The 24,846-nt window shown below is 39.1% G+C and overlaps 1 protein-coding gene across 6 annotated transcripts in view; it reads left to right on the top strand.

Moving 5' to 3' along the window:
* The window catches only part of TUB (TUB bipartite transcription factor), a 137,424-nt gene that overhangs the window by 73,993 nt on the left and 38,585 nt on the right, over positions 1 to 24,846 (top strand). For all 6 annotated transcript variants that reach the window (XM_056493272.1, XM_056493269.1, XM_056493268.1 and 3 more), the window contains exons 2-3: positions 22,223 to 22,274; positions 23,614 to 23,776. In XM_056493272.1, coding sequence (XP_056349247.1) covers positions 22,223 to 22,274; positions 23,614 to 23,776 — 215 coding nt within the window. The remainder of the gene's footprint in view (positions 1 to 22,222; positions 22,275 to 23,613; positions 23,777 to 24,846) is intronic.

Below are 24,846 nucleotides of genomic sequence, written 5' to 3'. Positions count from 1 at the left end.
AGATAAGAAGATTTCTGAAAGTGTGATGTGTAAACAAGCCCTGGAACAAGAACGGCCTTGAAGACCAAGGGTATCCCACACTTGTTTTTGTGCATGTTGTTGAGGTGGTGGGATGTTCTAGACCCTTAAGTTGTGGCATGGTGAAGGCAGCAGTGCAGGTGGAGTGCTCACCTTGCTGCAAGGTGCAGTTTGTGACCGAGAGCATCGCAATGCAGGCAGGCTCGCTCCCAGCCTCCTGCCCTGGGGAATGGCATGGATAATTTACAGGACCTGCTTTTTCTAAGGAAAAGAGTTCAGAGACTGTGTCTGTCCTCTTCTCTGAAACAGGCTGTCTTGTCTCAGGCTATTCAGTGTATAAAATTAGCCTGGTTGTGTGCTTTTAAAACATTTAAGTTGGAGCTCTCCCTTAATGGAACTCTGTGGTCTTGCATAGAGTGTTCCTGCTGTGGTGCACAGCGACTCCAGCAGAGATCAGAGGTGCTTTGCCTAGCATCAGCGTGAGGGAGGTGTCAGAGGCAATTTTTACCCCAAAGCTGGTAGCCTAAATCAACCAGGCAGAAAAGAGAGGTGAGAAAAATAAGTATCCTGAGCCGTGGAAGTTGTGGGATGTTGGCTTAAAAGGAAATGGGACAAGGCTCAAGGGAGATGAGCTGCAGAGCCGGGCTTGAAACCTTGTTGTCATGTGCTTTGCAGTGTGCCAGAGGTAGATTGAAGTGAGGGGCTGAAGGGGCTTTGCCACCCCTGATGACAGTAAATGATGCAGCAGCTGTCCCAGAGCACAGCCACCCCCAGCACCTTTGCAGTATCAGCCTCCAGGTTGACACAAAACTGATTTTTTTTCCCAGGCCAATGGGTTTCTGGTAGCAACAGCCATTTGTAGGTTCCTGGCAGTGGCAATCATTTACCAGCCATCTGTGCCAGATTTGGATCACATCCATGGAAGTGGATGTGAACTGTGATGTCTCTCCTCTCGCGCTTCCCTGAGTCGGACAATTTTGATTCTTATGCCTGAGGGTTTTTGGACATTCCCTGGAGTGGCATCCATTTAGACATGCAAGCAGCAGTTTTTCTGGAAGGTGGTACTTTTTATTTAGCAACTAAAAATTGCCATTCCAGAGAGCTAGATTCTTTTCACACTTCCTCCTCATTTTTCTTGCTCTCACACTAATGCCTTATTTTCTAATTCATGCTTTTCTGTTCTTTCAACCCATGAACAGATTTCTTTTTGCCATTTTTCCCTACATCTTGCTCTTCTTGCCTCTTTTTCTATTCTCTTTCCTACTTCAAGATTATTCACGAAAATAGAATTCTGTCATGCCAGCTGTATGGTGCTTGCAGAAGATACTCTTCTCTGTAAACATTTGCTATTTAATTTGTATTTTATTGTTTGTAGCTTTTAAAGAAATACATCCCAACTTCTCATGGTGTTACTTAAGTAGTTAGTACATTTGCAATTTTTAAAAGCTGAAATTATTTATTTTGCATATTGAGAAGTAACTTCAGTATCTGCAGCTGTTTATTCAAAGATTAATGCCTTAAGCATGGATATTAAAATTGGTGTTTATTTTGTATCTCACTTACTGCTGAACATTTTGTTCCTGTAGTATGTGAAGGCCAGTAACTGAGACTAGGAGATGCCCTTCTTGCTGACAGGTCTGTGTCATGCACAGGGGGTGGCAGGGATGGAGGAACTGTTTTCCCACAATCTTGCAATCTCTTTTATTTTGATGTAATGGCAGGGTTGTGATGGTATCAGCAAGTTCTGAGGACTCTCAGCTGAGAATGTAACACCTCTCTGGGCCCTGCTGTCATTTACATAATGCTAATAATATGCAGGTATCCAGCAAGGCAGTCTTCAGGCTGGAAAATTTTCAGTTTAGAAGGCAAGTACAAGAGAGGGGCACAAAATGCAAGTGGAAAGCTCAGGGTGATTATTGGCATGGGATTTTTTTTTTCTTTTTTTTTGCTTTCATTCTTATTACAGGCATATTATCATTAGTTTCTTTGGACTATCTGTTCTTATGAGAATGGGAAGTCAGGGGATATTGACTTAGATAAGGAAATGTGCTCTCAGGGAAAGGTTTATAGAGAGTACAAAGGTAACAGTGGGAGAAGGTAGAAAGACTGGAATAAGTATTTTGGATGAGTACATGGCATAAAAGATGAAACTTTTTTTCCTGACATAGTTATTTTATGCCAGGTTGTTTCATCTAACACTTGATGGCAGTGTAATTTATGTAGTTTATGTCTATGTTGCATAGCTTCGTGACACTTTAAAAGCTTAGTTTGCTCCATAATTAAATTACTTTTTGGATGATTTTGTATTCTATTCTTTTATGTTAATAAGAAACTAGAAGATATCTTTCCTTTCCTTTTCAGTGATTACAGCAGAAGCAGGTTTCACACTCTTGTATTGCTAATAAGTTGAGGGATTACATATTTATCTATTTTTTATCCTTAAAGAGAAATAATGACCCAATTGAAAACACTTCTTCCTTCAGGGAAATGCAGTAGGCCCTACAGAGCAGAGAGTAACTCCTTCTGCCAGGACAAGAACTTTGCAGGTTTGGGTGCTGATTTTGAGCATTCAGCCCACCCAGCAAAGAGGTGGCACCAGAGCCTTTCTACTGCCTTAAAAAGGGTTTGGATTGGTGCCATCCCCTTCTCTGAGCTCATGTTTTAGCTGAGCAGATAATGGGAAGTGGTCTATAGTGCATGAATATGTCAATGTGCTTGTGAGTGACACACTTACCTTGCTCTCTGACAATGCAAATGCCCGAGTCGTTCTTTCATGAAGTTGAGTTCTTGGATTCTCAGATATTTATGAAAATTAAGTCTTGAATTGCAAATTTCAGTGGAAACCTCGTGATCCCTGTTGTGATGCATGTTAACACAAGCCTGTGAATATCATAATTCATGATTATTGTAGCTCATTTGACACAGGTAATGAAACCACAGCATGAAGTTTTTAATGGTAATTTTAATTCCAATCACAGTTCTAACTACTGGCAGATGAGATATTGCAAGATGAAGAAATTCCTTGATTAGCTTCAAATGATGACTAAGTTGGAAATTGTATTTGCAAGTGAAATACAAGTACATTGGTATTTGATCTACAGTTAGAAGGGATCTGAAAAGCTCTGTCTTTCAAATTTGGTATCAGTTTGAAAGCAAAATGAATTAAGTTAAAGGCTAGATATTTGCATTAGTTATTCCTGTGCCACAGCAAGAAACATAAGGAAAACAGGTCTGGTTTTTTTTTTTTTTTTTTTCAAAGCAGGTTGTTGCTAGCCCATATTACTACAGTATTTTCACTTGGCTGCAGTAACAGCAACAAAAACAAATTACATTGCATCATGTAGCAATTCTCACTTCTGAAAATTTGAGGAAATTATTGAATGTACTGTGGAAATTAAAGAGTAGATAACTTGTCCAGACAATGACTTAGACTAACTGCTCAGATCAGGTTGAATGGAAACGGAAAGACTAAGACACATATTGTACCCTGGAATTCATCCCACAATTTTTGGCAGATATAAATCCCAATACTCAAGCCAGGAGTGTGAATTTCCATTAAACAGTGTTTTGCAAACCTAGGGATTGCTTGAAGTCTTCTGTGCTGAAACTTTAGCTCAGTTGTTCAGGTGAATAATGCCTCTTTTGGGACACTGCATCTGTAGAGCAGTGTTAAATAACTTTAAAGGTGTCTCTACACACCATTAAGTCAGACCTTGATAATTTGTTCTTTTGGGTTACTGAATCTTAAATCACTCCACTGCCTGTTGCTGCAGATTTACAAAGTGAAGTGTAAGGTTTTGGAGAAACTTTTTGTGCTTGCCCTAGAATAACATTAACATTGTTTTGTTCACTGTCTGTCCTTAAGGCAGAGCTCATGTGCCTCCTCTTGTGCTGTGTTGTTACATCTCTGCAATCCTAGAATCATTTGGTCAGAAAAGATCTCCCAAGATCATCAAGTCCAACCATTTACCCCACATTGCCAAGTCCACCACTAACTCATGTCCCTAAGTACCACATCTACACAGCTTTTAAATACCTCCAGGGATGATGACATCAACATATATCCAATATATCTTGGATCTGCCAGATATATTAATTAAGAAATACTGTATTAACACCCAGAGAAACTGGGCCATCATAGCAGAATAAAAAGATCATGACATTGCTAGATGTTTGAGGCATCCTGGAAGATGCCTTTTAAATGTTGGCTATTTCAAATAATGATATACTGAAATATTCTGGCAGTATTGATGCAGCTTGGAAAAATTCTTAATTAACTCCTTGGGGCTTGAATATCATTCTCAGATTTTGAAGATCAAGAAAAACCAGCACAGGGGAAATTTAAATGAAATTAAAATCCTTCCTAGCTGCCTGCCTTCCTTCCTTCCTTTCCTCTGTCCTTCCTTTCCTCCCTTTTTCTTCCTGTTATTGTTCCTGGCACCCTCTGTTTTTTATTAATTTAATACTATATGCCTTAGGATTTTTGCAAGATATGGGTTGTTCTGAGTAGTATTAGAAGGAAAAAAATTTCTCCTATCCTGTGCACCTCGAGTCAGAGTGATTTCCAAATTATTCTGTTGGAAAGAATGTGAAGATGATGGTATCTTTGCATGAGATAGAAGGTGGGATAAGTTCAGGTGTTCAAGTCTGTGCCCTTTGTTTCATTCTTTGGAAAGGTGTCTCAGTACCTCAGATGAGAGGATTTTCAGTTTATTTATGGGTGTGTGCTGAGCCTATTCCCCAAAATTCTGTTCTGAAACTGTGGAGGTCATTAAGTTTATAAACTTAGCATTTCATAAATTGGCATTCTCTTACAAAGACTTCTGGTAAAAGAATCCAGTGAACTCTAGACTTGGAAGAAAATATTTTAGAGCTTAGGAAATTAATTTTACTCACAATAAACTTTAGTTTCTGAAAGCTGTCCTTTCATTGATATGTTATCAAATATAAGCTATAACCAAGATTGAAGGAGATAGGCAACGGGAGCTCACTGGGAATGACTATCCTGTTTATTGTTTGTTGTATTCTATTAAAATAGAAAGGTTTTAAACCATGCAGAATAGTTGTATTTTATCTTTAGGCTGGTATAGGCCTTTCAAAGGATGAAATGCTGAGCACCTGTCTATGGCTGGGTTTTCAGGGGTGCTCAGATTCTCTTGAAAATAGTTAATGTGGTGGAATGAGAAGGGCTATTGTGCAGCCTAGTCAAAATGACAAACAGCATATACCACAGTGAAGTTTTTATGCCTTCTTTGGCAGGAACAACTAATTTTCTTCTGAAAAAGCTTATTCTGAAGAAAAATGTAGGATACATTAGAGGCAGAGAGGTTTTCACTGCATTGTGTGATGGACTGTAAATACATCCAGTTGACATTGTGAAGCATCCTCAAAGTAAGTCTCTGTGTGTTGGGGTGAAAATTCAGCCCAAAGGGTTTTATTTTACAGCCAGCTCTGCAATATTGCATTTGCTGTGGTCTTGGATTGACAATGCCAAACACAAGTGCATATTGCAGTAAAGAGTGAACAGAAAGATGTTGTTCTGTATGGTTTTGCTTTTCACTTTGCACTTGATGACATCTGTCTTGTTGCTAATTTTTCACACCATGACTATGACACCATTTCTATTTTTTTGTTTTTTTGTGTCATTAGCATAGGTCTATAACTAACAGTGTTTGAGTCATTATTAATAATTCCCTGAGTTATTTACTTTGGGAAGTGAAGACATTTTTCTTTTTACATCATTAAATGTCTGCCTCTGTTTCCTAATGATACTCAATACTTAAGGAAGCTTGTTTTCCTTGTTTCTGTGGTTCTTACCTTTTTTTATGTATATCCTCTGTACCTGATGTTGGTTTTGGGAGAGCAGTGGATGTGCTTCTGGGAGAGTGCCTGGACATAGGGTAGCTTGTGCTAAATTTGTCAGTCAGTGGCATCATTTCCTTATAATCTTCCAGCTCTTCTTAAATTAAATCTTTTAATAATCGTAAAGCAGCTAAATATTTGAGCAGGATTCCAGGTCTCTGCTGCCATCCAAGAACTGTCAGCAGCTGTCCTTCTAAAGCAGATTCCAGGCTCAGGCACAGGTCCTTCTGTCAGTAGGTGGGAGCAGGGGGCTGTGTTCCCTGGAGAGCTTCAGGAGGGTGGGTGGGCAGACTCTGGTCACTGCTGGGGTCACTGCTGTGGGCTAGAAGCCCAGACAGACACCCTGTGTACTCCCCAGTTTGACACTAATGGGAGATAAGAGCACATGCACTGGTGGTGTGCAACACCATCCCACAATGACAAACACACCTGGAGGGTCACATACAGGAAGCTGTTGCTGTCTTATAAAGTTCTAACTTGCTTGTGCCAGCCAGCTTGCTTTCTATAATTCTGCTGGACTCCCCACCCTGTTCTAGTTTTGGTAGGTTCTGAGTGAGCAAGAAAATGGACTGACAGAATGGAGCTGAGTGATGTTCAGTAGCTGCTCCTTCAGGCTGAAATGGCTCACCTTGCATCCTGCAATAAACACAAACTCACGGGTTGTGCACGGAAGTATTAGAGCTATGAAAAATGTGCAAATAACAGTGATCACATGCTACATCAATTAGACCTTCTGTGCAGTGGGCAATTAGTGTTTCATAAAGAAACCAGAAGATACACAGTCATATGTATTTATCAGAGAGGAGAAGAAAACATCTGCTGGTGTATGAGTCTTGATTAGACCCAAAGGGGAATCTTAGTTTCATTCCCTTTTAATGGTCCAATAGCTAAAATCATTCTTTCTGCCTTACTTAAATGCATTTGGAAATAGCTTCCCACAGTGCCTGAAGTGGTTTAATTACATCTGATGTGGTTAGAAGAGGTCTCCAGCTTTGTGTGATGGAGCTTCCTCTGTCTGAGAGGACGTGTGCTCGCTGATTACACCTGTGGTCGTCTCCTTTGCCTGTCTCCTGGTGATTTACAGTGGGGCTGTGGCTCAGGAGCTCAGTGGGATGGGTCCCTGGCTGTGCTGGATGCACCTTGGCATTGTGCTGCCAGGCTTGTCTCACTGCCTCATGCCCTGCTTGGTGTGGAGCTCCAGGAGAGGTTGCAAAGACAGAAATGTGTTACCCCTGTGTTGCTGATAGCAACCCTGCACATACACAAATGTGGCTTTTCCAGGGTGAAAAATCAGTAGCAAGATTGGGGAAGGAGTTATATTTCCCAAAATAAGATTGTCTTTTTTATTTCATTTATATTGCTCTTTGTCAAATCTAAAGGGGGTTAGTGACAACTATGCATAAAAAAAATGAGCCTAGTAAATTTTCTTCACAGTGCATTGATGTTGAAAGGAATCTTCTGCATATATCTGTAAGAAATGATCCTAGGATCCATATGGAGACTAGGATCCTTGCCTTTTAAATAGCAGAATTCCTATAGCTCTCCTTCATCATGTTCCCTCTCATTGTATTCTTATTACTCTAGTGATATCAAGGAGCTGAGCCCCAAAATTTCCTCTTACAGAAACACTGCTTAAGGCCTTTTCCTCTATCCAGCCACCATCTTCATTATGAAATCTGTTGGATTTAGAAATATTAACCCTCCTTAATTTTAGTTGAAATTAATCAACTGAAGAAATTATTATAGACATTATGAATGCATAAATCTTTATGCATTACAAAACCAGGCAGAACTCCCTCATTATACGAATTGCCAGTGAAGGAATTTGAAGTTTGAGCACTCTGGTCTAATTTTATTATAGAAGCCTTACAGAAATGAGAATTTTTCCTGAAACTTCCAGAGGTTCCCTGCCTTCTGCAAAATGTGACATTGGCATACATGTTTCATGGGAGATAGATAACTTAAATCCTCCTCTGACAAAGACCCAAATATTTTGAATTTAATTTTAATTGTGTGGTATGATCTGCTTCCTGTTCTAGCAACCAAGCTGAGAATCACATATTTCTGCTCACATTTTACCCTTCTTAACTGAAAATATTTCATAGGAGGGAAGTAACAGCCTTACAGGTATGTCCAGGGACAAGGCTGTGCATTGCACATCAGTGCCCAGTGGAAATTCCTTTTGCTGTAATTGTTGCTAACAGGAATTCTACCAAGTGAAGTGGAATAATTAAAATGGCAACTTCAGCCAGGTATTAAAAAGATATGAAAAGGGTGGTGAAAGCCCTTTCCTGTAATGGTTTGCTACGGATGTCACAGCATCTGAACAGCTCTTTGTTCAATAAAAATTTTGTTTGTTAAATGAAAATGACATCTTTTTCTGCCAGCCTTCACTTTGCAAGTTAAACACAAGGCAGTCTCCTGGCAAGTAGGTTTGTATGTTTTTGCTGTGCCTTTCATATCCACAAAAGGTGTTGGTAAACTTTTCTCTGCAGTTTGTCAACACAACCTTTCTTTAGCAGTTAATCTGATCTACTTCAGCTCTGATCTGTTTAGTTACATTTTTAAATGGCACACGGGAGCAAATTAGATTAGGCTTGTTTTCTTTGTTGATAAATGGAAAGCACAAAATCCAAGACCTGTAATGCCTTGAATTACCTCAGGACCTGTTTCTGTCATGCTTAAACAAATGTGCTACAAGGGCATGGCTGCATCAGTGGTAGCTCTCCAAAGCTGTGCTGGTTTAAAAATCAGAAACTGATGTGCTTTTAAACAGATTTGTTTTTTATTTTATCAAAAACATTTGGGGTAGGAAACAATTTGTACTTTTTCTGAATACATGAAGAGTGACATTTGCTAAATTCTACATTCTGGTTACTTTTTCTGTCTTGAAGATTTTTATTAAGTTGTAACCACATAGGGTGCAGTACTTGTTACAATATAATTGCATGTTGGAGATTCATGTGAATTCCACACCTTGAATCCACAAGCTGAGATTCAAAGGGATACTATCATTCATCTTCTTTTAAAAAGCAAAGAAGAGAATAACACAAAACTACCCCCAAAAGTACACAAACCCAGTGATACCAAATTATATGAGTTATGCTTTAAAGAGGAAATTCATCTGTTCTATGCAGTGTGTAGAATCAGTAGGTTTTTCTTATGTTATTTCTTATCCCTGTCTTTGTGTGGGTTGATAAACATGCCTGAATCTTAGAGAAAAAAGAAGAAAAAGAAAAGGAAAACAGTTTTTGTCTTAATTGTTAACTGCAGTAGCTATATCTAGCACAAAGCAGCCATTGGAATTGCAGATTTGGCTATCCATTTTATTTCTAGGAACTGACAAATGTACAATTTGCAATCCTATGTAATTATGATCTGATTCTAGAGGACTGCAATTTCTACCAGTATCTAGAAATATATAATTTGAGCATAAATTTTCGGTAGAGGATGTGCAGGGATTAGTGGCACAACCTTAATGAGAATTACACCACTTAATTCCTTGGATATTATGCTGGTATTATGCCCTTTATCTATTTTGGGAGGTCATATTATACTGAAAATCTGTAACAGTACATGAACAGCAAAGAATACTTATGGCTTTGCACGAGGGCAGTCCATCAGTTTATAGAACATGGTACCACATTTACCTAGCACATGGTGAAGGAAAAAAATGAATGCTTAACTCAAGTAAAAACTATAAAAAGGAGTGGATTGGATAAATGCTGAAATCTTTTTGATCTAGTTCCTTTGAATATTTTGTTACAGTCACAAATGACAGCTGCTTGCCAGTTTCAGAAAAACAAATACTTAGAGTTGACACAGCTTTTTTATCTAATTATCTTATGCATCCTTTATTTCAAGACAAGGTTACTCTTTTTGCATGTAATGTATTTGTGCAAATCTAAGGAGTTTTCAAAACAACAATAAAAAGCATCTTAGTGTCTTTTTAACTGTTTATTTTTTTTAATTCCTCCTTGGTTACTGTTTGATGGCACTGGTGAATATTTGACAAGCAGTTTAGAAAGCAAAGATAAAAATGAATGATTTTTTTATCAGCCTTTTATTCTGGTTTTCAGCATTTGGTGTGCTATAAGCTTTTATTGTGCAGATACTTAGCCACTAGAGCAGGCCTAGATGGCAATATTTATATCCAAAATTAATAAATTATGTTAGTTCAGGATCAGAACCCTAAAAATGAGGTGGTATGCATATACCAGACCCTATTTTCAGTCTGATTCAGGTGCAGTGAAAATGATGCTCCAGAGTCTGAAATGTCTTGCCTGGGGGACTGCCTTTGCTCTCAAACAGTACCATGCAGACTATTCATGTGGCAGTGTTTTAAAGCCCAGAACAATTAATTGAAAAAGGTAGTTGCTAGTAGAAATATGAATTAGTTGGGTCATGATTGTTAGCTCTTATTTTTTCAGTAATTTGATAACTGTGTCAGCTATAAGCTGCATGCTGCAGAGGAGATTTTTGGCTGGAAATCCAAAGCTTTTTGAGGACACAGATTCCACGTTCTCTGAAGTGTGAGTCTGCATGCCATCTTGACTCCCCTGCCACAGCTTTTCTCATAATTCTCATTTCTTGCTGGCAGCACAGATTTTTGCATGTTGTGTACATCTCATAGAGCAAAATCGTGTGTCCTGGAAGGAATTGCTATATCAATTAACTACTGAAAGAATCCAGCATTTGAGTCATGCCAGTTAATGATGATAATTTTCCAGACTGTATTAAAAAAAGTAGTAGTTTTGCAGTTTTTCTCTCCCAGTTTTTAAAACATATATATACAATTATATCAATGCATATATACTTCAATATGAAGAAATAATGTGTTATCTGGTTTCTGTTGAGACATCAAGCTGGATAGAGCAGATAATGCATCACTTTTCTCAAGTTATGACAGTTCTTAATAATAAAATGCTTTAAAAATATTTTTGCATTTATACATCACTGTAGGAAGGCATTTCACTTAGCTTTTTGTAGCACCACATGATGTACTATGAAGTGTTGAGAGAATAATCCAGAGTCATTATTAGACTAAGTGATAATTTCATTGGAGGCAGTTAAGGAGAACCAGATGAAGATAACTGTCAGATGTAACAAAAATGCTCACAGAGTAGTCAAGAAGTAGTACAGTTGGGATTCTGGTGATTCATAATGAATCTTGGATTAAAAATATTGCAATAACAAATACCCGACCTGTTTTAAATTTGATTGATTTACTTGAAATACTTAAAGCTGATATGCTAAACTAGGTGTATAAATTCAAGTTGTTGAGCATGGTAAATGTTTATGAAGAACAAAGATGATTGAATTTGATGCAATGTGCATGTCTTAGTATGCTACAAAAAAAATTACTGAGACTGTTACTTGACATGACACTTCCAAGTACTTATAAATGTAGTGAGTGCATTTTGTTATTAAAGGTCTATATTTTTTTCAATTTGAAACAGAAAAAGTATGCCAGCATATTTTGGATTAAATAAAGTATAGCCAGAATATATAAATAAGTGTTGAATGGGACAAGTTAGGTTTTTTCCCCAAAATGTGTCAAAAAAGTACTGTTCATTCCTTTTCCTATTACAACCTATGACCTGTGATTCTGTATAGTATTATCCCATGTCATGTTTTTCCCCTCCTGTTTATTTTCTCTCTACAGTTATTTTTGCTAGAGAAAGTAAACTCCCTTGACTGGGAGTTAGGCACAGATGTGGAGAAAAACATTTAATGTATCAAAAGAAAAGAAAAGCTGAGATGTGTTCTAGTTAATGTTGGAAGGGGCCTTTAAAGAACACATTGGAAAACAGAGCTAGAAAATTGCCTTTCACTGTACACAAAAAAGGTGGGTTTACAGCTGCAGCAAACTCCCTGACTGTTGTAAAGTTTTTTTTTCTGCTGCTTCTTAGGTCTTGGGAGTAGATTCCATTTACCACACTTGGTTGCACACAGAAGCAAAGGAAAGAGATTAGTTTAGTTTTGAAATGGAAAACAATGCTCTTCAGGTTGTTTACTCACAGGATCATCTTCACAGGGAGCTGATAAATTGGAAGATTAAATATTAACTTGTTCTGAAATTATCTTTGAATGCTGCAGACATCACCAGGATTGAGTACCCATGTCTCACTAAAAAAAATCACCATCCCAGCCTTATTATTACTATGGTTTTCTAAGATTTATTAAAATCTGAGCAAGAGTCTCTTTCAGTGCAGGCACTATGTATGCACACTGTGAAAACAATCCTCTGTCTTCAGGAGTTTATAATTAAAAGCCCCAGCCTGGAGGGATTTATACATATGCATCTTTTTATGCAATGTGAAGTTAGTGGCAACATTCTCATGAGATTGAATTCATGGTTTTGGGGATTCAGGGCCCAGATATGAAGAGCAGGCTGTATGGAACACCTCATCTGCATAGAGTGCTGTTAGAAATAATGACTTAGTTTTCATTGTAGGGAACAAAACAGAGGCCAAATGGTCTTGGCTGCTTTTGATAGCCATCAACATCTTGCCAGTCTTGAAATCAATATCATATACTTAGGCACCAGGATCTGACAAACTCATTTTCCCCTGAAAATGCTGTCCAAGATTATCAGTATTTGCTACTAGTATAGAAGGTAATACAGAGAAAGAACTCAAACCAAAATGAAAAATTTGCTTTCCTCAGTTCCAGCAAAAGAGTGCTAGGTTGAATTATAAAGATAGTATGTGTGGGGGGGAAAAGTGACAAAATATTTTGTTTCACGGTTAGTATTTATCATGAAATGACATGTCTTCCCTTAGAAACTGCATTCCATAGAAACTATAAAACCACCTGTAAAAAGGAAAAGGGATCTTGGCTGTTTCAGTTCATTAGCATCTATCAGAGTTACAATTCTTACTGCATTTTTGTTCAGTTTTGATTGTTAAAACAGCAAAGGTAAACTAGGTAGTCTCCTTCACCTTCACATTTTCAATAAACTGATAACTTAATATTACTATTCCTAAAAATCCAGTAAATACAACTCCATCTTTTTTCAGCCATGTCCTAAACACATACACAGGCAGTGGGATCTGTTAATACTTTGCTGCATTAGTGAATTACCTCAAATATAATCCATTTCAGCAGCAGCATGTTTGATCTACATATTCATGCCTGTGTTTGCACGCCTACTGCAGGGAGAAACCTCACTGAACACCTGCAGCAGTGACCCTATTGTTGGCACCAGTGTTTTGTTTGTTAAACACTTCACTATTATGCTATTATTTTAAAGGCCAGCATTGTTTCTAGTTAATTACTGTACCTGTGAGGCTTCATTCTTGCTTCACAGAGGTGTTTCCAAAAGGAGTTAAGACTTGTTTGTTCCTCTCATTTGACAGGTGTCTTGGAAGGTTGTGCTGTTTGATGTAAAATAGGCTCAGTAGCTGCCAACTGGACAAACCCATGTTTCATAGAACAGGTAAAGGACAGGGAGGGAAAGGAGCCAGCAGTCATCCTGTGCAGATTTTCTCTTCATCACAGTGGCTTGCAGTGTTTTCCACATCTAAAAGGCAGAGGTCTGTTCCAGGTGACACCTTTTACCTGGTCAGCAGCAATGGAATGGGAGAATCATAGTGGTCCAGGCAGAGAACTCTTGTTCTGCAATGTATGTATGTGTAAGTGCACTCTCCTTATCCAGGCAATACTTTTCCCTAGTTTCTGCTAATTTAATTTACTGTTTGTTGTGGTTGGATGCTTTGTACATTAAGGAGTTTGGTTTGTTTGTGCCTGTATTGTACTGTTTATACTGAGGTTGGCTGGGGTTTGGTACTGAGAGAGAAACCTGGCTGCTAGGGCTGGATCTTTCCAGTGGCTGGCAGTGCTGTGTTTTTGATAAAGGCACTTCCTGAAAGTCATGTCATTTGTCATCTGGATCCATCTGCATTGCAGGTAATGTATCTCCAGGTCACGGTGGTTTTTTTTTCCTTCCCAATTTGCTTCTATTCAGGAGCAAATTCTCGTCAAACTACTTTAAATACAATTTTAGCATAGATCACCCAAAGGCTATTGTGTTTTAGTGCTCCATCATTCATGGTTATTAAATTCACCTCTCTCTTTTGGGACACAGATTCTTTCTCTGCCATTGTGTTCAGAGTTTGTGTTTGTTAAGGGGGGGGCTAGAAATAACCCAGCTCTTCCAGTAGGTGATATTTTCATTACCTGCATTTTACTGCCATATGCTGTCTTGTTCAGTTCTGTGTAATTGCAGAGAATAAATCTGTACAAATATTAGTTCAGCTGATCTTTCTGGGGCAGTGGTGGCAGCCCTGTAGTTCAGTTATTTAAAACATGCAATGTGCTGTGGGGAATAGTTTTGGTTTTCATCTCACTAGATCATTTCCTGGCTTCTTATCATCCCCACTGAAAGCTGTCAGCATTTCAGATCCTAAACTGTAGTTTCTTTTTCTCTATGACTACAGTTTTGTTCTGATTTAACTCAAAGCTGGGTCTTGTTACTTCAAAGCATATCTGAAGCATCTGCAGAGCTCCTGTTGCTCCCTTCAGCACCCAGAGTCTCTTGAGTTATTTGCTCAAGAATGGTCGGTGTTTGTTTTTATATATCCTGTAATACATGTATCTAACAATATATTTTACCTGACTCTGATGTGTTTTTCAAAAATACAGTCTAGAACATTTAGAAGATTTGATTTCTACAATTGCTGTTGGTTTCATATTCCCCTAAAGTCGTAACAATTGGAGATCTATTTTGATGAACTGTTCTAATTAAAACAGACCAAAATGCTGTTACAGAATCATAAAATGGTTTGGGTTGGAAGGGACCTGCCATGGGCAGGGACAGCTTCCACTATTTCAGGTTGCTCAGAGCTCCATCCAGCCTGGCCTTGAACACTGCCAGGGATGGAGCCACCACCTACCCTGGGCAAACTGTGCCAGTGCCTCACCACCCAAACAGTAAAAATGTTTGTTCTAATATCCAATCTAAATTGACTCTCATTTTGAAGCCATTCCCCTTTGTCCTGTCCCTACATGCCCCTGTAAAATATCCCTCTCCATTGTTCTTGTAGACTCCCTTCAGGCACTGGAATGCCACAAGGTCTCTGCTGAACTTTCTCTTCTCCAGGCTGAACAACTCCAACTCTCTCAGCCTTCCTTTGTAGGAGGGTGCTTCATTTCTCTGATCCTCTTTTTGGCCTTCATCTGGACTTGCTCCAACATGTCCACATGCCTCTTATGTTGTGGGCCCCAGACCTGGACACAGGTGGGGTCTCTGGAGTGCTGAATAGTGGGAGAATCCCTTCCCTCACCCTGCTTTAGATGCAGCCCAGGACATGTTTGGGTTTCTGGGATGAGAGCTCACATGGCTGGGTCCTGTTGAGTTTCCCATCAGCCATCACCCCCAAGTCCTTCTCCTCAGGGCTGCCCAAGTCCTTCTCCTCCCATCCTGTGCTTGTGCCCCAACCCAGCTGCAGGACCTTGCACTTGGCCTTGTTTAACTTCATGAGGTTCACAGAGCCCCACCTCTCCAGCCTGTCAGCATCCCTCGGGGTGGCATCCCTTCCCTCCAGTGTATCACCACACCACACAGCTTGGTGTTGGCAGATTTGCTGAGGATGTCCTTGATCCCACTGTCCATGGCAGCAGCAGCTGCACTGGTCCCTGTCCCTGGTACTGACCCCTGGGATTGCCACTCCTGGCTGGTCTCCACTTGTATACTGAACCATTGACCATGGCTGTGAGTGTGACAAGAGAAACTTGTGTTGTTGTCCTTGACTTCTCTGGCCAGATTGAATTCTATCAGGGCTTTAGCTTTCCCAGCTGATCTCTGGCAATTGGGTGGTCATGCTGAGGATTTGGCTGGAGTTAATCTTAACAATTACCTACGTTAAATTAAGGAAAAAAAAAAAAAAAAAAAAAAAAAAGGAATGTATTCCTGTTGTTGCATTTGCTCTCAGTTAATCTGCAGAACTGTTGCTGGACATAATGAGTATCATAGATCTTAATGGACAAAGGACATATAGCTAAACCTTACTGGAGGAAATAGTACCAACAACCTTTCAGAAAGGTCTCATTAATTTGCTGGTTTTTAAACTAGTTTGCCATCTAGGATTTGAGAAGAAAATAAAACATTTGGTTCTGTAATTATTTGTGCAGCTACAAATGCAGTCTGCTATCAACCATCTGCACTGCAGGCATTACTTTCAGTGCCATTTGGATCATCAGCACAGTGTGTGATCCTCTGCATCTTCTGTTTTGTGGCTGGCTTGCTACTGATACTTCTCATACAAATATCTTTCATGTTTCTGCCTTTTTTTCCCTATGCTTTTGCTTTATTATTTTCAGTCTTATTAAGGATCTTCTTCACAGGCAGAAGAGGTGATGCTGTATTCCTGGACTGGCATGCTTTTATTTATTGTGTGAGATTCACAGTGAAATACTTTATTCCTTTGAAGCTTTGCATAAAGAAATGCAATTTCCATTTCTGCAGGAGTTCCTGGTGTCTGTACTTTCCTGGTCAGTTCAGTGGTGACCAAGAGGTGACCTGTAAGGATAGGTTGTTGCCCTCTCTGCCCTCTGAACATGGAATGGGAGAAATCCAAGAGCTGCTGTTGCTGCTCTTTGCAGTAGAAGGGCAAAATAATTCTCATTGTCCTTGGGTTGCTCCTCAATATCCAGACTTCTGCTTGCTTAGGTGAAAGCAGTCACTCATTTTACTGTAAAGAGAGTAGCTGCAGGTTTTACTCTAAATCAGGTGACTGAGCAGCTGCTTTAGGGTCAGAAAGCCTTGATGATTCCTAGCATGAGGGGAGCCCTTGCAGTCTTTTGGAGTGCTTTGTCTCATTTATAAGTCTTTGATTAGCCTGTGTGCCTGATGGAGTGACGTTCTCCCAAGTGGCTTCTGGTGTGCTCAGAATATGGCATTTGTGGAGCAGCAGACCTTGTTTTATGTGGGGATTTGCAGGTGTTGGCCTTTCTGCCAACTCCACTGCTTAGGAATTGGTTGAATTTCACTTGTTTGAAGAACCTAAATGTGTGCTATCCCCCTGAGCATGACTGCAGCCTGCAGGTCCCTAACCCTATTAATGGGCTTTTACAGGAGCATTTCATCAGTGCTGCAGGAAGGCTTGCTCTTAAGGACTTACCAGTAACATTATCCAGAGCAGTTGGGCTTTATGGAACTACAGAGACTTTACAGAGATTTCAGAGAAGTGCAATTGGGTGAATATGACAGATGGTATCCAGTTAGCCAAGTGCTATCTCTTTACAGGAATTTTATTTTGTGTGTTTTTGGAGACTGTAATGTTCAAGTGGCACTTTACACCCATTCTTGTTCTTTTGAGTCTGTTGTGCTCTTAAGGATCCCATAACCTGTTTGTCTTGACACAGCAACATAGCAGCTTTCTTCACAGCAGGAGTGCATGGAAAAGATCTGAGTGATCTTGAAGATTAGTCTGGTATGGTGTATTTTTTTTTTCTTCCTATCTGGTTTGATCATCTATTGTTTTTGAACTGCAGCTCACAATATGGCAGAAGAAACTTAAGATAAAAATACCACCTCTAATTTTCCATTTGCTTCTGGTTCAGTGTTCTAAATGGGAGGAACAATTTCTCATCCAATTTATAATGTGAACTGTTTGTTTGAGGAATTTTCTCTGCCTATGTCTATTAATTTTGCTTGTGCAAAGGTCCCTGACTTCACATAGAGCTTTTGGGTGCTGCTCTTAGCAATATATAAAGCAACAAAAAGAGAAAATACAAGGGTGACACTTTTTAAACAGTGTATTAAAGTATAGGGATAGTATGAGTCTGCTTGTTTGACCAGCTGTACTTTTTGGTGCAGTTAGTGCTGAGCTGCAGAAATGTGCTAGGTGAGATTTTTGGACCTTTGTCCTGGTAAAAAAGTTATTTTCATGGAAAATGTTCCTTTATGAAGCAGTGTCAGGAAGGAATAAAAGCATTGCCTTGTTTGTCAGGCAGAAACAATAGAGCTGCTTTACTGTGGCAGACTTTTTCTTTTTAAAAAAAACCCTTAAATAAAATCAGTGACTATATGCATCTTGGACATTCTAATTAGAAACATTTCTTCTTGATTGTTTTTTCTTGCATTGGCTTACTGAAATACAAGCAGTTTGCATTTTCAAAGAGCAGAGGCAAAGTATTTGCTGTGAAAATTTGCTGTTACTTGAATTAAATATTTTCAGATTTTACTTTATCTGAATTCACCCCATGTGGAATTACAGTAAAATGTAGCAAGATGTTGATTTACAGAATCTTCTGCCTTCATCTCAGTAGTAAAGTGTGGAGCTTTCTGTGATCATGAAGTTTCATCCTTAAAACAAGATTGATCTTGGTTTTCTCTCCAAAGATTTTTTAAGGAGTAGAGATTATAAAAAACTTAGAATACTAAAATTCTTTCATATAGTTCCCTCTTAAGTAAGCCTGGCTTACTGTAAATTGAATTTAATGTTGAAACTGTTTCTGCAAAATAGACTTTGTGTCTTAAAAGGGTGGTATGAAAAATAATACTTTGACTAAAATGTGATTTTGCTTTTAATGTTTTTCCCTCTAAAAAACAGGAGTTGAGATGGTTGAATCAAATGCCATTGAAATTGAATTTATTTAGAATAATTGAAATTCAAAAATAATGCTATCTAAAGATAATACTTAAGTCTCTGTGGGCTTTAGTCCAGGCAAGTGATATGAATCTTTACAATAGGTAGCTATAGGCTCGACTTCTTAAACCCAGCACTAATAAATTCTAATAGGTTGATTGTTCAGCTTCTGTATAGAAGGATTGTTTTTCCCTGAATCTGCAAGGAAATATATACAAGCTCTGATTTGTCAGCTGAATTTGTACTAGACTATTACTGCAGAGCTGAAGAGCTGTTTACAATATTATGTATAGTGTAAAATTGCTTTTTGTTTTAAGTGGGTCAGAGCCATAGCCAAGATGCCAGGCACAGATGCATGATCCTTGATCAAATAGGAATGAAAAATGAATCTTACAGGATCTTCAGGATACTTCAGCGTGCTGAGCAGATTGCTAATATGTATGCATGCTCTTCAATAATTCAATTTTCATGAATTATAAAGTTATAATTCTCTATTAAATCTGACTGAGTTTCATGCTGCTCCTGGGATTTTCTAGCATCACATCAACCATGTGGGCAGAATTGTTCTAACAGCCTCTCTCTCTGAGATTATTTCCTGCTGTCTTTCAGTCACAGTTTTTCTGCTGTACTGGGCCTTTAGTTTCTGACCATCCCAGTTATTTGGACCAGAGTGCAACAAAAAGACTGGGCAGGACAGGCTGAGTCCTCCCTCCTTCCAGAGGGATGAGCAATTGATTCCTGCTCTTTTGAAAGACCAGGAAGGGCAAAGGCTGTGCTTCTGCTCTCACACTTTTGTGCTTTCCAAAGAAATAAAAGGCAGAAATCCAGCTCTTGGGTTTCAGTTCTTGGACCCTGGAGCATCTGACAGAATGCACGGACTGCCAGATGCTGTGATGAGATGATCTGCTAAATCTTTCTGCAAGGACTCACTGAAGTGTGAGAAAAGGGTCAGTGGCACTTACACACTGCATCTCAGAGTCCTCTGCAGATGTTTTTCAAGGCAGCAAGAGCAAAGGCATGATGGAATTGCTATGGAAACAGAGCTTATATTATTTATTTATTTACTTACTTATTTATGCATGCATGTATTTAAACCCTGACTTTCCTTAATGGCATATCTTGGAAGTCACCCAGTTTCAGGAGACTTTGTCCATTGGAAATAGGGGAATGTGAAAAGCTGGCTGCTGGTCAACAACTCCAAGGTCCAATAGTTCTGCAGAAAACACTGACAAAGTGCAGTCTGAAACTGGAGTGCTCTGTTGTTGTAGCAGAGGAATATATAGGCTAAATTGAATCCTTTTTGTATTTGGAGTAGCAGAAGTGTTATTAGACATCAAGCAAGGACAGAACTGCAGCTTTCCAGTGATACTGGAACTGAGTAACATTTCAAATAGCTAGAGCTGGTGGTAATAAGGCCTTTTTTAACATTATCCTGTGCAGGATTCAGAAGTGTGGTGTGGCTGGCTGGTGGGGGCAAGGCATTCTGATACCAGTGCAGCACCCTGAGGGGAGAGAGGATAGGTGAAGCAACCATATTCTGCTGAATCTTGGTGAAGAATGTGGAATTCAGTTGTATTTGCTGAGTGTTAAATGCAAGGCTTGCCATTAATGCATGCCTAAAAAAGGTTGTAGAAAACTACTCAGAACTTTATAAAATATGAAGTGGGATAACGAAGGAGCTGGAAGCTGCAGATGACGTTGTCATCAGGTTTTCATGGCATGCTGCTCTTGGTCTCAGCTTTGGTTGCATATATTCAGAAGCTTTTTAAAAAAAGTGTTGGAGTAAGAAGGGCAATGTGGAGAGGTGTTTTAGCATTGCAACATCCATAGGTTTTGGATATAGTTTTTTTTTTTTTTTGTTGGTTTTTTTGTTTGTTTTTATTTTTTTGCAGTCCTCTGGTGTATCTGATTGTTGCTTTTCATTCCTGGAATTCTGAATGTAAATCACACCATTCTCTGATTGGAGTTTGCTGCCTGGTGTTATTTAAACTGCCATTTTTAGCATGCTTCAGTTGGACATTAAGAGACATAAAGGAGCTGTGCCTGAACCTGAATTTGCCTTGTTGTGGCTTCCCACCCAGGCACAGGACATTTTCCTGCCCCCTTTTTTTCATGCAGTGTGCCAGGACATGGATGCTGGGATGGTGTATGCATTGCTGCCTCTGCAGTTCTTGGTGTCTCTGTTAGCATCATTACATGGTTTTGGCTTTTTTTCAAGCATTGTCTGAAATGAGGAGGATTTGTTCAGGCCATTGAGCCTGAAACTTTACACTTAGGCGTCTTTTACTCAATTGTTTGGCCAAAAATCTCCATTGGGGTAGTTGTACTTTCTGGCAGTGCAGCTAATACTGCAGCACTTGTAGTGAAACACTTCTGCAAACCTGAAATTGCAATACCATGGAGGAATGTGTGTCTCCCTTTTATAAATTCTGTTATTTATAAAATGAAGAATGCTTGGTGTAAAGCAGAACATTTTTATGCGTGTGAGGGTTTTTTTTCTGTAATCATTCTTGGTGGACTATGGGTAATGCATTATTTCTAAAGAGATGGTAATTTCATACCTGAGGTACTTGAACAGCATAGTTGCAATCTGTGGAACATCAGCCTTTTGTAGCATATAACCTAAGAAAAATTATAAAAGGCTGATGCTACCAGAAATGCTGAATTATAGGTCTTTGATAATGCTGGCATTGGAAAAGTGGCATTCTGCATGACTTTATCAGCTGTTCTATTTAACTCTACTACAATGTTACTGCCTCCTAAAGAATTAATACATGAGATTCACATTTTTTATACAATTTCCATTGCAATACTGTTGGTTTGTATGTAGGTCAGAATCCAGGTTTGTTTGTCCTGGATCCTTTATTGGCTCTTTTTGATTGCTAGGAGCGATATAGGAGAAGGGGCTAACATTTTATGAAAGTGTATTGTAGGAGAAAATTAATTTTCCTTGTAAGAGGCCATTGTTTTTGTTCTATAGCACAATTTTCTTTGTAGATGACATATTATTGTTTAAAAGATTCAATTATCTATGATCAATATTTAACCACATTGTTCTTACAATAGAGACCTTTGTTCTCCAGAAAAATAAAGCCCGGTCAGTAGTTTGATAAAGTACTTTGCAAAAATAGCTTTTTGATTTCAATGCCAGTCTTTAATTAATGAAAATGATTGAATGCACAGGAGCTAATCTCCCAACAAGCAAAAATTAGCAGACATATGGGCAGTGAGCAATGCTGTTTATCTTGCCCACTTCTAAACGTTGAAGTGTGACTTCTCAGGTATTCAGGAATAAATTATGGTTTTCTGGGTGCAAAAGATTATGTGGTTAATTTTGCTACCATAATTTTAAGTACTGCTGAGTTACTAAGCAGTTCACTTACACTTCTCCCTTTTTCAAGGCTTTGTATGCAAATTTTCAATTTCAGTGCTGTATACATTGATGTGCTTTGCATTAGAAGAGAGTGGAAAAGAAACCAAGCTTTTGACAGTGGATTTTGCATTTCTTTTTGAGCTGCCTGATTATGCATTTTTGTTGAGGTTTGTGTGAGCCAGAGTTTTTCAATTTTTCGTGGACTGCATTTAAATCCTCCGAAGCCAAGTTTTTTCAGTTAGGGCAGGCAAACTTCCATGGAACATAGTGGGAGTTTTGTATGGATAACTCCTGTGAGAATTTGTTCCACTGGGTGCTGTTAGGTGTTGTTTTGAGTGCTAAATTTGTTCCAATTATGTACTCTTTGTCTTTGCAGTGTTCTGGATGATGAGGGGAGCAGCCTGCGTCAGCAGAAGCTTGACAGACAGGTAAGATTTTGGAGGAGAACCTTCTTGCTCCCTAAAGTCAGAATCCTGGAGTAATGAAAACACTGATTAGAAAATTGCATCCTCTGATTGGGGAATGCAGAAGAGAGATCTGTGGAGGTGGAATTTAACTCACAAGTCTAACTTCCATTAAAACTTGTCTTCTGAGTGTGGTTTGAGTGATTCCCACTGCCTTGGACTTGTTTTAAGTGTTGTACAAAGTGTTTGTTGCCCCACTGATGGAACAGCCACCCCAGCCAGCAGAGGTTAGCCACAAAGTTTTTATTCAGTGGATTTAGCTCTTGTGGCTGTATCCTGTGGCACTATGTGCTGTGTTGTCTGTTTTCTGACTGCATTCCTACATGACTTGTGCAAGGGAATCAGAACCCTATGCATGAAATCTGAGGGAATTGTGTCATCAGGTTTTGATGGGAGCTGAGGTTTCTGCTTTTACTTTGATTTCTGTGGTCCCCTTCTCAAAAAAAGTTATCATTTTTATAGTTAAACCTTGTGAATTTAATTTTATCCTTTTCTCTTGCCACTCTTTCACCAGCTTGCATATTTACCAGCATCTCATTTTGAAATTCAAGAACTATTTATGCCATAATCCTGTACTTAACTCTGATTATGTTGGAGTTATATTGAGGTATTAACACAACTTAGGGAGCTGAAAGAGTTCACTCTCCATTTTTATTCCTCGGTTTTATTGCATCTCCTTTCTGGAAGCTAAAATATCACTGTATAGAAGCAAGGAAATGGTTAGGTAATAGATAAATAGAATTAAAAGTTCATTTCTCTGAGGCTGTGGAAGAGGACTCAAACAAGGTCCCTGTGGTACCACTGGATGCCGAAGGTTTCGGTTTTCTGCAGGTCTAGCTGAGAAATTTAAGTGTTTAATTAAAGTTCATCTATTATAGCTGATAAATTAGGCTCATGTCCAGTGTTATCACTCGATTCTAGTTTGCAATTACCTGCTTTTAATTTACAGAAACTGAAATTGGCATGTCTGCCTCATGCCCTTGCTTACCCTCCCATTGCTTCGCAGCCAGTATTCTCACACTGTTGTTTTCCCAAGGGTTATTTCCAAGCAAGCTCTGACAGCTGGTGGGCTGCTCAGAAAGATGTATTTTAATTATTTGCTGTTTTCTGCAGAAGGTGTTTCAGCAGTGGGTTGGCTGTGGATTTTTGGAAAGATTTCCAGTAACCCGACATCCCAATCTCCCGCTTGCCAGCTGCCGCCGCCGTAAAGCTGAGGAAGATGCAAAGCTGACCATTGTTTTCTGTTGTAGATTGCTGCTGTTTGGAGTCCAGTAAGAGATGCTTTTCTCTGTGTTTTCTCCAGAGAGCACTGCTGGAACAGAAGCAGAAGAAGAAGCGCCAGGAGCCCCTGATGGTTCAGTCCAACGTGGACAGCCGGGCGAGGACGCGCAGGACGAAGCATTCGGAGGAGCAGGCTCCGCTGGTCGAGTCCTATCTCAACAGCAACAGCAGCACCATCTATCATGGTACAGAATGTTGGGTGCTTGTTTTCTTTAAAAGAGCTGAGCAGCTACTGATTGCTAGAAAGTTGTTTATTGTAAAGGCACATCAGTCTTGAAAGGCAAAGAGTTAAGCATTAAAATCCATGCTCAGACTTTTCGGTGTAGAGTCCTACATAGATGTAAAGTCCCAAATAGAAGTAGAAGCTGCTCCTGATGTTGCTGTGGCAGCTCCTGTCTTCTTCAGGTGATGATGGTGGTGCTGAGGAGAGAAGAAAAGTGAGAGAGCAAGAGCACATCTCTCCTCAGTGCATAGATTCTTACACAGAAATAACCGAATAAGCTAAAAACATAAACCAAAACCATTTCTTCTTAACCTTTTAAAATTCTACTTTCTTAGCATGCCAGGTCACGTATAAACTATGCATATGGTCTATCTTGTTCTATCTAAAAAATGTAAGCAATATTCTTACTGTAGTTTTATTATGTCTAAAACTATGTTCTTGGAGCCTACAAATGGAAATTTGTTTTTAAAACTAGTATCTAGGACTGTGTTTTTCAACCTTCACTAGAACTTGCTCTTCTACACTGGTATCTAAAATCTTTAGTCTTTAAAGCACTTAAAACATATTCTTACTTATTTAAACTTACTTGCTTATTCTAAAACTTAAACTTACACCTCTACTTTATGTGTGAGTGCCTTAATATACTTCAATCCATCCAAAGGTTTTAATTCAATCCCTGCACTCTAATCTCTCTCTGAAGGATTCAGAGAGGCCTCTGATTTACAGACTCCAACAACCTGTGGCTATTATGGTAGAGAATGTCACCTCTGGCAGGAGTATTTGCTGAGAGTCCTAGTGCAGTGCTCATTTTGTGCTCATCAGAGCAAAGGCTATTATTGGTGCCTTAATGAAGGGATGGGACAACTGTCAAGTTAAAAATGATTTATTACTTGGATATACATCAGTCTCAAAGGCTGTGAGATTTTAGAGGAGTAGGAAGTTTGCCATAGCTCAAAGTAGTTGCAAGTTTCTTTGTTACAAGGCAATATACAACATTCTAATCCAATGGAAAGTTGCCACAAAGTTTATTTT

The sequence above is a fragment of the Oenanthe melanoleuca genome, chromosome 5, assembly GCF_029582105.1.
Source record: "Oenanthe melanoleuca isolate GR-GAL-2019-014 chromosome 5, OMel1.0, whole genome shotgun sequence".
Taxonomy (NCBI): Eukaryota; Metazoa; Chordata; class Aves; order Passeriformes; family Muscicapidae; genus Oenanthe; species Oenanthe melanoleuca.
Note: the sequence above shows the minus strand (reverse complement) of the source record. Positions and strands in the feature narration are given on the sequence as shown.